Genomic DNA, 12,673 nt, shown 5'->3' on the forward strand with positions numbered 1-12,673 from the left:
ATTGTTCTAGGCTGTGTCAGGACAAGCAGGAAAGAGGAAAGGGATGGATGGAAGGATGGTGCAGTCTCAGATGGGAATGGCTGGAGGAGGGGAAAGGAAGGAAGAATGAGCTGTTGGCTACCCTTGGCTGGGGAGACTGTGGTACAAATGGCTGTTGGACCTTAAAGGACATGTTTTCTGCCAGCAGCTTCCTGGTGTGTCCTCTTGGCCTCTTAAGTAGCAGGTATTCTGGAATACTTATAGTCTGATCTTCAGGTGTGAGGAACTTGACCCTTCATAAGGAACACACCTTTACATTTGACTGTGGAAATGTGCCTACTGCTTACATAGGTGACACCAGAGTGCTGCAGAATTACCACACAGATTAACACTAGCTCCATGGTGACACGTGGTTAGAATGCATTGATAACATCTTTTATCCTGAAGTCCACAAAGGGTACAAACAGCAAATTATACAAGTGTCAAGACTGAATTTGTGTTTTGAAAATTGAGAGTTATGGTATCTGTTTTAGGAGCATTGTATTAGAGTTTTTTTTTTCTTTTACAGTATAAAATATTATGCTACAGCAAACCTTCCAGTTGTCACAGATACTTGACATATAAAAAAAAAGTCAGCATTTTTAGTACTTTTCCAAACTTCAGATAACTTCCAGAATGGGCTTTAAAAAACCATCTGTGGGTTGTTGATAATGGGGGATGGTGTTTGTGTTTGGGGAAGCAATATATGGGTGTCTCTGTACCTTCCTCTCAATTTTGCTGTGAACCTAAAACTGCTCTAAAAAATAAAATCTTAAAAAATAAAGCTCAAACCACCTATGTACATTGTTTTTCATCTAAGAGGACAACTTATTGCACATTATTTTAGTACAATCTCTTGAATCAGGCAGACACTTAAAATGCTTGTAGAATGAATGAAACAGCTTACAAATGAGATTGTGCTGATTTCAATCAGCCAGATCAAAGAAAACACTAGCAGTTATCTTAAACTTCTAATAACCCTTCCAGTTGTATATGTGGCCAACAAGGATTTGCATTCTGGTTTAGTTTCTTTTATCTTTTAGTTAATAATAAGTAAAAGGACATCTTTGTAGCATTTCTGTCTTCATGTTACACTATAACAAAATGTTACCAGAGTAGAAAATAGACATTTTATTTTTATTTTTCAGGTCATGTACGACATCCCTAAGGCAAATCAATAAAATTATTGAACAACTTAGTCCTCAAGCTGCCACCAACAGAAATGTCAACAGGAAACTAGATTCTGTAAAACGACAGAAGTATAATAAGGTGATTCCAAATATATTAAGTATTGCATTTTTGAAAAAAGTCATTATTTCTGTACATGTAATATTGGGGAAATATTCTGAAGAACAGTTAAGACAGGAAGGAAAAATCTATAATAGAAAACTTTGAGTTCCTTTTTTATGTTTAATATTTCAGTTGCTTCCCTTTAATATCTTCTGTTAAAGAATATCTTTTAAAATACACATATGCATACACACACATTTGAGATAAGGTTCCCTTTTTGGCTTTGCTTGCCACCTTTTTGATGTTTATAATTACAGTCTTCCTTGTTGTGCTTTTTTTTTTTTTTTTTCTCAGCTTAGTTTCCTGTTTGGCATACTAGCCTTTCATCAGTCTCTTGTGTTGTGTGAACTTTCTTTTTTTTGCTTAGCTCCTGCTTGTCCTGATTATGTACACAATGTTTCCTGTTGCTACAGCCATCACACACTCACGCTCACTCTTCTTAGGTATGGTTATCACCTGGCCACATTGATGGGTCTGCACTTAGGGTTGTGCAATTTCAGGGTAGGGAATATCTGTTACTTATGACACTGTTTTTATGAGGTTTGAAACATTTTTTAGAATTTATGTATGCTTTATTGAAAACATAGCAAAGTAGGTAGGAATGACTAGTTTTGATCATTTGATTTCTGCTATCTGAAATTACTAGCAAATATCCTTGTGCTGACAGTTGACGCACTACAGTGAGTAGAGTCCTTGCATCTCTTATTTAACTTCCACTACTGATGTCTATAGACTCAATGCCTCCTTTTGCTTTCCACTCACCAGTCCATTATCTTTGCCATCCCATCTTCTATCACCCACCTCCAGAATAACAGCCCAAAGGTCAGAGCTTGCAGTGGTTTCAGGCCACTGGGGTTTCCCCAGAGCAAAGAGAGGACATCTGGCCTCTTGTGGGAGCGTGTGAATGAACATGCAGAGACCTCTGACCTCGGGCTTCTGGTGGGCTGAGAGGTTTCAAGGAGCAGCAAGGACCAGACTTTGGGCCATTTTAGGTACTAGTCTAAGTCAATTCTATATTCCTGTCTTTCTAAAATAGCCCTTTGATGGTTAGAGATAGACTATTCAGAGAGAAAGGCTGTTTTTTGTTGTTTGTTTTTTAGAAAGGCTGTTTAAATGAGATTATGAGGGAAAGACTGAAAGAAAAGGAATTGCAGTTTAGTATAACATGGCATTTATATTTAGCATTTCTCCTTATCTCACTCTCATATTTGGTGTTTAAACATTCTTGACCTTGGGAAGAAGAACCAGGTACCATAAGCCTAGTTAATTGGAGAGGCCCTAGGAATGTTGTTTTTTTTTTTTTTTACCTTTTTTTTTTTTTAAAGATTTTATTTATTTATTCATGATAGTCAGAGAGAGACAGAGAGGCAGAGACACAGGCAGAGGGAGAAGCAGGCTCCACGCAGGGAGCTCGACGTGGGATTCGATCCCGGGTCTCCAGGATCGTGCCCTGGGCCAAAGGCAGGCGCCAAACCGCTGCGCCACCCAGGGATCCCGGCCCTAGGAATGTTTGCATAGCTGAACTCTGGTGATGTGGAGGGAGACGAGTTAAAGAGGGGTCTGAGCTGGGTAGTATATCCATGTGTATATTCCTTTTAAAGCCTAGCGATTGGGGATACTACTATAAAGGACTATAAAGGATAATCATAAATATGGTAGATTATCAAAGGAGGATGACGTTTTCAAGTTTTTAACATTTGTGTTTGTTTGTTATCCCCATAGCCTGTTGACCTCATAGCCCATCAGTTGATAAGGTCAGAAACAAAAGTTTAATATTTGACCCAATGCGTAATGGAGAAAAGCAAGGAGAACAGTTCCACCTCCGTTAGTGGAGAGTCCGTACATGAGAACTTAAGTGCTCAGGCACATAGAAGACAATGCCTCTAGCCAGGAGAGTGGTTGGGGACAGGGATTCCTGCCTGATGAAAATGCTTTTGGGCCTACATCCTGTTAGAAAAGTGGCAGTTGCTCAAATAAGTTTCTCTATAGTAATAGTAACGTAGAATTTGTTTTATTTTGCTCTTTTTTTTTTTTAAAGATTTTATTTATTCATGAGAAACACCGAGAGAGAGAGAGAGAGAGAGAGGCAGAGGGAGAAGCAGGCTCCATGCAGGGAGCCCGATGTGGGACTCCATCCTGGGACCCAAGGATTACGCCCTGAGCTGAAGGCAGGCGCTCAACCGCTGAGCCACCCAGGCGTCCCTATTTTGCTCTTGATTAAAGTTTTTAAATTTATCTTTTGTATTTAAAAAGAAATCACTTCATTGCTGTTTTCTGTGTTCAATATTTATCATTCAAGGAACAACAGCTAAAGAAGATCACAGCAAAACAAAAACGTCTCCAGGCCATCCTCGGAGGAGTGGAGGTACAAGTTGAGCTAGATCATGCCAGTCTGGAGGAGGAGGATATAGGTGAGGATACTTGGGAATAGTGTCTCTTTGTTCTTGAACTGGTGCCTGATGCCTTTAGCTCCTTAGTTCTGGCCTGGGTTTTAAGAAAAATCTGTTTCTTTGCCTTAGTTTTAAAACAGACTTAGGAAAATTTTATTCTCTACACCTGCAGAACCAAATATCTTTTAAGTTATAAGGGGGTTTTGGAGAATGAAAGTAAATGTTTAACTCCATCTACTAGAGGCTACTGGTGCACATTTGGTATTATACTCAATAAATTAGGGAGCTTAGCATTCTTGCATAGTTAATTCTGCAGAGACAACATCTTAATCAAATTACATTTTTATGCCCAGCATCATCAGTCACCATTCATAGAATTGCTTTTACATACATTTTTTGGATGTATTTGGCAGGCTTTCCAAGCATCACTTCTGTTATTTAAGAAAAGGTATCTTCATTCAGGTTATAGTATGACTCTGATTTTGTTTTTATTACTGCTTAGGATGGATGTCTTTTGGAAAACCTTTTGAGAAAATGCATAAGTTCTGAAATGAAATATCTTTGTAGTCTTTGTGTATGTGCGGATGTGTATTTGGAAATTGTTGGTAGCTGCTCATCATTTAATACTTGAAATGTAGATTAAGGCTTCTTAGCATTTAAGCTTTCCAAGCAGATATTTTCTGCTAGCTCCAGAAGTTTATTTAGTAACATAGGAGAATTATTATGAAGAATTGAGGTAACAGAAAAAAATACTAGAGAGAAGGATTTATAAAGTTCAGTCTCAAAATTTGTTGGGCCTGTGAGTGAGGCTTTCTGCTGGTGAAGTGCCATGTTTCTCATTCCTGTCTGGCTGCCTAAAACCTGCTGCTGCATTTTACCTTCTCTTGCTTCCTTAGTAAAACTTTGCCCAGGATTAATAGTTACTTCCCCAGTTCCAAAAGCCCCTTTTCATTTTTGTTCCACTTGGCCTGTCTGAAGCAGCAGATACTTCTGTGCCTTCCAGGATTCCAGTTGCTCCTGGTTTTCCTTTTGGCCCTCTGACCACTTCAGTGGGTTTTTGTTTTTTTCTTTTTTGAAGGAGAAATTTTGGGGTGGGAAGGATAGGGTGAGGGTAGGGGCATTAACAAGCTGATTCTAAAATTGATGTAGAAATGTATTGGGCCAAGAAAAGTTACTTTTGAAGAATAAAATATCAAGACCTGTTATCAAGCTATAGTAATTAAGACAGTGAGGTATTGGCATAAGGAAAGACAAATAGACCAATGGGACAGAATATAGGATCCAGCAAACAGATCCACCCAGTATGTGGTCATTTGGCTTATGACAGGTATAGCAATACAGTGCTGTGAAGAAGTATCTTTTCAGTAAGTGGTGCTGGGCTAACTCACTTGAAGGTAAAATGAATCTCAGCCTATTATACCATGTACAAAAATACATTCCAAATAGATTTGAAATATGAATGTGAGTGATAAAACAAAGCTTTTAGAATATAGCTTAGGAAAGTATTTTCATGATCTTGGGACAAAGACTTAATGAGGCACAAAAGATGCTCATTGTAAAGGAAAAGATTTGGTAAGTGAGCTATATCACAACTAAACTTCTGTTCAAAAGATAGCATTAAGAGAGTGAAAAAGCAGGCTGCAGGGTGGGAGAAGATACTTGCAATACATACATTAATTGAAGGACATGAATCCAGAGTGTATTAAAGAACTCTTGGGAAAGGGCTAAAGACTTGAACATTTTCTTCAAAAGAGACAATTCAGAAAGTCAATAAATCAATGAAGAGTTGCCCTAGTACATTAGTTAGTAAGGAAATGCAAATTACAACCACAAAGTGGTACCATTACACATGTACCAGAATAGCTAGAATGGCAAGAATGTAGACCAGTTGAAACTCTCAAACATATAAACTTAAAATTAATAGGACCATTTTGAAAAACTGTTTGGCAGTGCCTGCTAAAGCTTAACATACCCAAAGAATTATGTATAAATGTAATACTGAAGAATATGTACTGGGATATTCATAGCAATGTAATTCATAGTAGCTAAAACCTGGAAACTACCCTAATGTCCATTAATAGTGGGATGGAAAAATTATAGTGTAGTTAGATGATAGAATACTAACAGCAATGAAGATTCACAAACTGCCACTATCTTCAACAATAAGGATTGATCTCAAGCATGATGTTGAGCAAAATAAACTGACACAAGTATACAAACATTTCCATGTTACTTAAGGTTCAAGGCCAGGTACAGCTTGTTTGTAGTGTTAATAGTCAGCCATTCTTTTGGATGGGGTGTGAGACTGGAGAGTACCATGAAGGATGCATCTGGTGGTGCTAGCAATTTCTGATTCTCGATCTGGATCATGGTGTATGAGTATGTTTTTTCCTGAAAATTCACTGTGCTGTACACTTAATATTTGTGTAATTTCTGATGTGTATTTTTCTTCACTGCAAATTTAGTGAAAAACTGACTGTGATATTACTGTACTAAAAGAAATGTAGATTTTAGAATATGGATTCCTCCTCTTTGGCCTTACTTACATTGGTATTTTGGCTGTGGGTAAAGTAATGTTGCTGAAGGTTAAGTTCACCTAATGAAAGAGGGATGACTTCTGGGTGACTTTATATTATCATGACCTAACTTCCAGTTTATGTCCCCTGTTCTGTCAGTTTGCACATCTAACACAGTGCTGTCCAGAAGACTTGATTGCAGTGATGAAAATGCTGTCTGTGTTGTCCGTTGTGGTAGCCGTTAGTCACATACAGCTCACTGAGCACTTGAAATATGGCAAGTGCATCTGAGGAATTGAATTTTCAACTTAAATAGCCACAAGGTGACTATTATATTGGGCAGGCAGAGCAAACATTTATGTTTTACCTATTTAGGAATGTGTTGACTCTATGTTTGCAGTTTTACTGTTCTCTTGAATTTAAGTTCCGTGTGGATGCTGGTATTTGAAGTGATATGGAAACTTGGGAGATTGTTTCTTCTGGGGCTAAGCTTTGATAAGGAAACAGACACATTTATCTGTCTTTGGATGCAGAGAGTATATTTATAATGTATTATTTTAGGAAAAGTTATTGAGAATTTACCTTTTTGAATAGGAGTATATTGAATTTGGCACAATGAATGCTATAATAAATTTTATTCTGTTCTTTATATATGGTATACTTTAGTACATCCATGGTATGTTTTTATTTTTTTGATTTTATAAAATGTTTATTATTTATTTTTTAGAGAGCACGTGTGAGCAGGAGGAGGAGTAGAGGGGGAAGGAGAGGGGAGGGGAGGGGAGGGGAAAGAATCTCAGGCAGGCTCTGCACTGATTGTGGAGCCCACTGCGGGGCTTGATCTCATAACCCTGAGATCATGACATGAGCCAAAACCAACAGCTTGAGCCACCCAGGCACCCCCATCCATGGTATATTTTTAAAATGTGAGTTAGGGATGCCTTGATGGCTCAGCAGTTAAGCTCTGCTTTCAGCTCAGGGCCTGATCCTGGAGTTCAGGGATTGAGTCCTACATTGGGCTCCCTGAGGGGAGCCCGCTTCTCCCTCTACCCTGTGTCTCTGTGCGCGTTCTCTCTCTCTCTCTCTCTCTCCCCCCCCCTTTCCCTCTCCCCCCACCTCGTGTGTCTCATGAATAAAATCTTAAAAAAAAAATGTGAGAATTGTAGGTGCTGTTTATTGAAGAAGTGACTATTTCTGTCGTACTCTCTGAAAGGTTTATTCTTGTGCCCAATGCATTGTCATCTCTCTTTCAGAACCGGGGCCATCCTGTCTTGGCAGCATGCTCATGCCTATTCAGGAGACTGCGTGGGAAGAGCTCATCCGCACTGGCCAGATGACACCTTTTGGAACCCAGATTCCTCAGAAATCGGAGAAAAAGCCTAGAAAACTAATGCTCAATGAAGCATCAGGCTTTGAAAAGTATTTGGCAGATCAAGCAAAATTGTCTTTTGAGAGGAAGAAGCAAGCTTGTAATAAAAGAGCAGCTAGAAAAGCCATAGCCTCGGTCGCTTCTGAGCTGAGTTCAACAGTCGATGAAAACAAAACAAATGAGCGAAGCAAAGTTCTCTCAAAAACAGATAAGCGCTTGAAAAAGCACATCAAGAAGCTCCAGAAAAGAGCTCTTCATTTCCAGGGGAGAGTGGGGTTGCCCAAAGGAAAGAAAACTTTGGAGTCTGACATGAGACTGAAGGTGGAGGGCAATTCTGAGGGTGAAGAGTCTGAGTACTTACCCACAGAGGAGGAGCTGGAGGAGGCAGAGGGGGTCAAGCTGACTGGGGAGGACAAAGACTATGAACTGAATCCCATGCTCAAGCGCTGGAAACGGCAGAAAAAAGTAATGGTGCAGGAGAACGAGGATGACTTTTCCCCAAGTTCTGGGGAAGAAGCAGAAGCTGCCTGTGGAGGAAGAGGTCGGAAGGTAGTGAGATGCCGAGATGATGGAGACGAAGATTATTATAAGCAGCGGTTAAGGTCAGTCTGCAGAGTTTGTAAACAGATTGTGCTACTTGCTTGATCTCAGGCAGCAGGTTTATTACATGAGAACTCTAGATTCAGCTTAATGTGTTAGACCCGTTTATCCAAAGGTTGGACTTCCTGCAGCCTTAGCCTCCTAGAACCAGCAGAGTGCCTGAGTCTTTAGGGGAACTAATTCCAAATGCTTCTAACTTTTCTTTATCTCATTCAGATTTTGGGCAAGTCTCATTAGAAACGTTTAGGGGAAGGGCCAGGGCAAGAGGCATGCAGAAGACCGAGGTGTGAACCCCTATGCCTTTACACTCAGAGGTCAGCTATAGCCAGGGTCAGGAAAACGAAAAGGCTGGCCTGTGTGATATATGCTGGATGGTTGTTGTTTTTCTTTTGAAGCAGGAAAGTAATTATACAAGACTTTCCTCCATAAAGTAGTAAGATTAAAGCTTTAGTGTATGAAAGAATAAGCTTGTTTTCTTAAATCCCTCCTTCCTTGTCTTGAGAAAATAGTCACCTGCAGAATTACAAACTCCTGTCATGCTGCCAGAGAGGCTTTTCATGTGCATAGTGTACCCCTCCTTTTCATTCTCATTTTTGTTGCTGGACACTGACTTTGGGTTTTCTTTCCATGACTCTCTCAGTGGATGATGCAAATAAAATGAAAGGGGAAGTGATTGTGTCTCTTCAGGAAGTCCATTGCCACCTATTTTTGTGAGCCCTGAAAAACGGTCTATACACTGAAGCTACCTGGTGTGCCCACTGAGCAAGACCCTGCTGCATCTCTGATCTCTCACATGAGCTTACCAAGCACTAAGAATGTCCAAGGGAAAGGGAATCTGTTTATCAGATTACTTTTTAAGTATTTGCTCCTAGGATGGCTTTTTCCCAATCCTCAATAGTTTTTTGTTTTCATTGTAGGGAGACCTCATTTATTGTTTGTTGTAGCTTTCCACTGACCTTCGTGAATACACACTGTCCTAATATCTTTTCCTTCTGTTATTTACTCATTCATTCATTCATTCTAGACGGGGAAGAGGGGGCAGAGACACAGGCAGAGGGAGAAGCAGGCTCTATGCAGGGAGCCCGACATGGGACTCGATTCCGGGTCTCCAGCATCAGGCCCTGGGCTAAAGGCGGCACTAAACCGCTGAGCCACCGGGGCTGCCCTTCCTTCTGTTATTTAGAACTGATGACCCACTTCCAGCTGTCGCATACATTCCCTAACCTTTAAAAGCAGATGTGGCATAATTCTTTTCACACAGAGCTTGAGGACCTGTGACCTAAATCAGTTCTTAAAAGCTGTTACACTCACACAGTGGTAGTCATGTAGCATAGTTAAGGAGTGGCTTAACATTTGTTACTTCTCATTGCAACTTTAAGTTTATTTGGCACATCTAATATGTGCAGAGCCATTTGAGGAATATTCCTGGATGCTCTTGAACCCTGAGCAGTGTAAGTCTCCTGTTTTTTTTTTTTTTTTTCTTTCTTAAAGATTTTATTTATTTATTTATGAGAGAGAGAGGCAGAGACGTAGGCAGAGGGAGAAGCAGGCACCTTTCAGGGAGCCCAATCAGGACTCGGGATCATGCCCTGAGCCGAAGGCAGACGCTCCTCCACTGAGCCACCCAGGTGTCCATCCTTAACTAACTGTAGAGAATTAATAAATTGTTAATCTCAACATACTGATTGTAAATGGAAAAATATTTTCTTCCCATTCAATATTACATTTATTTTAAGTATATTAGTGTGTTGATCAGAAGCAGTTTATTTTGATTGTATTTTAAATATCAGTTTAAATTCATGGGAACACATTTTTCTTAATAATGTCAAGATTGTAGACCAGTTATCTCCAAAGCCATATCAAAGCCAGTTTTTTGCTGAAGTTACAGTAAAATCTCAAATGAATTTCAGAAATATCAATAACTCTAATTGCCACCAAAATACTGTAGCTCTTAAAATTTTATAGCCATAGTTATTAAGGCTGTTAAACTGCAGATAGCACATTGAAATGTTTGTATTACATCTCCTTTGGTACTCTTTGGATTGAGGGATGGTAAAAGAAAATGCTTGAGATTGAGAAGCATTATTACCAACAACTGGCAGTTACTTTTTTTATTTTGTTACTTCTTGTTGCTGATCTTTGTATACAGATTGAAATTGTAATGGTATTCCCTTGAGTGAGGAAAAAGAAGACTTCAGGCTTCCTTATCTTAACAGTGATTTGATGACAGATGATCAGAATAAAACCCCATAGAGTTTGCAACATAGAAAAGGAGTTTTTCTTTATGGTTAGAGCTTAGGAATATTTACTGAGGCCAGGCACCTTTTACTGAACTTGTATTGGTTATAGCCCTATTAACTATAATGCTCATTTAAACTCAGAGGTGAAAGTGGGTCATTCCTAGATGTCTCATCCCCTTTATTCTCTTAGCTGGAGCGTCACAGATCTTTCTTTAGTTCTCTAGGTATCTTTCTTTTTAACTGTTTTCAAGTTGGAATTTCCTCACAAGCCTTTTCTACAGCTTAACCTTTTCTGGAACAGAATAATGGCACTTAGGATCCTACTTTCTCTGACTTCGCCCAAGACCTCAGATCAGTCTTGGAAGTGTTACCCATTTTTTAAACTGCCCCGGTATTTTCTGCCTTTCCCACATTTGTATCTTGCTTCTGTCTCTGTACTAAGTTGCATTTGGAGGCTGTCTCCTTAGTGGTGTACCCTGATTTTTATACCTCTGATAATGTACCAGGGTGGATGAACCAGTTCTTAGAAGTACATATTCTGTCCGTTCTTACTCATTCCTTGGTATGCAGATCCTAGAAAGCAACCATTATTTTTTAGTTTTCATTTTATAGCAGCAGAGTTTCTATCAGTGTATTGCTCTTAGTGGTGAGATTTAGGTTTTCTTAAAATACATTGTTGCTCTAGAAAGCTAAGGCCTAGAAGCTCCAGGAGCCAAAGAAAGACTTAATAGGAGTGACACTTGTTCAGCGTTTGAGTGGTAGGCGTCCCTGGTGAACGCTTATGTGTCACTTATCCAGTCTGTACAGCCGGAACAGATCAGGGTGGCCTAGAAGACCAGACATCTCATATGTGCACCTTTCCCCTCCAGGTAACCAAAGATCAGCAGTCCTCAGTGTTTCGGATTCATTTCCAGATGAGATATGAGGCACCTCCCATTGCTTTGTCTTTGTTCTCACTGCTTGAATACATTTGTGTACTCTAGGACTGATACTAGGGTTTTTGGCAAGGAATTTGCAGTCTTCCAGGAGATGTGGGCACAAATAGGCCCTAAGCAGAGTGAGGGAATAATGAATTCTGACAGATATTTGGGGAAGACTTCATGGAGGAGATTCATCTCAGCACAGGGCCTTGTCTGTTGGGTAGTTTAGATATGTTGAAATAGACCTTAGGGTGCAGGCTATTGAAAAGGAAAATACTTGCTTTGCTTTGGAGGCACCTCATTTCTCATTTAGATTTCCTTGTATAGTGGTGTGTGGTGTGGTAGCTGTGGTCTGCAGAGATGCCTGGTTTCTAGGTCGTCCATTATAGGACAGGCAGGTTGCAAGCCCTTGTATTGCCAGACAGCTCCCATCTTGGGCAGTGGTAGTCTGTTCTGGGGGAGACTGAGGCCCTGTTTGGACTCTCCGGGAAAGGGTGCTGCAGTCTGTTAGCGATGTCTACCATGAGCACAGGGGCCTCAGGGGATAGCAGCAGCATTCATGACAGCTGTTTGACAACCTTCAGATAGAGCAGAAACAAACTGTCGCCAACTCTGGCCTCCTTCTTCAGCAGCAGTCAGACTGCTTGGGTCAGACTTGGGCTGTAGAGGTCAGATTGCACCCTGAGTGAGAGGATACACTTCGAAACAAGTGTTGTCTCCTGCTGGCACAGCTAGGGTTGATGTTTATCATTTGACTTAAACCCATGTCCTAAATCTTTTCGGTTTCTATTTGCCAGGCATTATTGTTTAAGTTGCTACACAATGGGCTGTATTTCCATGGCAGTGAGCAGAGACTAAAGCAGAGGTTCCCAGCCTATAGGAGAACCACTTGGGAGCCCTGCCATTGGAAGTCCTGATTTGGGAGGTCTAGCATGAGGTTACCAGGCAGTAGTTTTTAAAAAGCTTTTCTAGGTATTCTGATGCACTGTCAAGTTTGGGAACTATTTGATGTGTATAAATAGATTTTATATATTCTTTTCCTTTTTGAGGTTGTGGCTTTTGGCAGACTCAGTTTGTGTATGTTTCTCTAAAATCCTCTGTACATTCCCTGCACAGGTGTGTTTATGTAGGGGAGGGCTTGAAGAGGAACTTTGAGGTTAGTTCATTCAGCTATATGCTGTACATAATAGACCATTTGCTTCTCATCAGAGCAGCATATGCTTCAGAAGTACCTGGAAAGCATCTTTAGGACTCAGCCTAGAGTGTCTGAGGCAGCAAGTCAGGAGTGGGAGGAGCTGGTTACTGCCTGTGTGCTGTGACTGAGCTCCCG

At 40.3% G+C, this 12,673-nt stretch overlaps 1 protein-coding gene across 1 annotated transcript in view; it reads left to right on the forward strand.

The window, feature by feature from the left end:
• ERCC6 (ERCC excision repair 6, chromatin remodeling factor) overlaps positions 1-12,673 on the forward strand; it is a 73,860-nt gene that overhangs the window by 6,210 nt on the left and 54,977 nt on the right. Inside the window, exons 3-5 of the mRNA XM_077878600.1 lie at positions 1,167-1,287; positions 3,608-3,719; positions 7,468-8,185. Coding sequence (XP_077734726.1) covers positions 1,167-1,287; positions 3,608-3,719; positions 7,468-8,185 — 951 coding nt within the window. The remainder of the gene's footprint in view (positions 1-1,166; positions 1,288-3,607; positions 3,720-7,467; positions 8,186-12,673) is intronic.

This window comes from Canis aureus, chromosome 29, assembly GCF_053574225.1.
Source record: "Canis aureus isolate CA01 chromosome 29, VMU_Caureus_v.1.0, whole genome shotgun sequence".
Taxonomy (NCBI): Eukaryota; Metazoa; Chordata; class Mammalia; order Carnivora; family Canidae; genus Canis; species Canis aureus.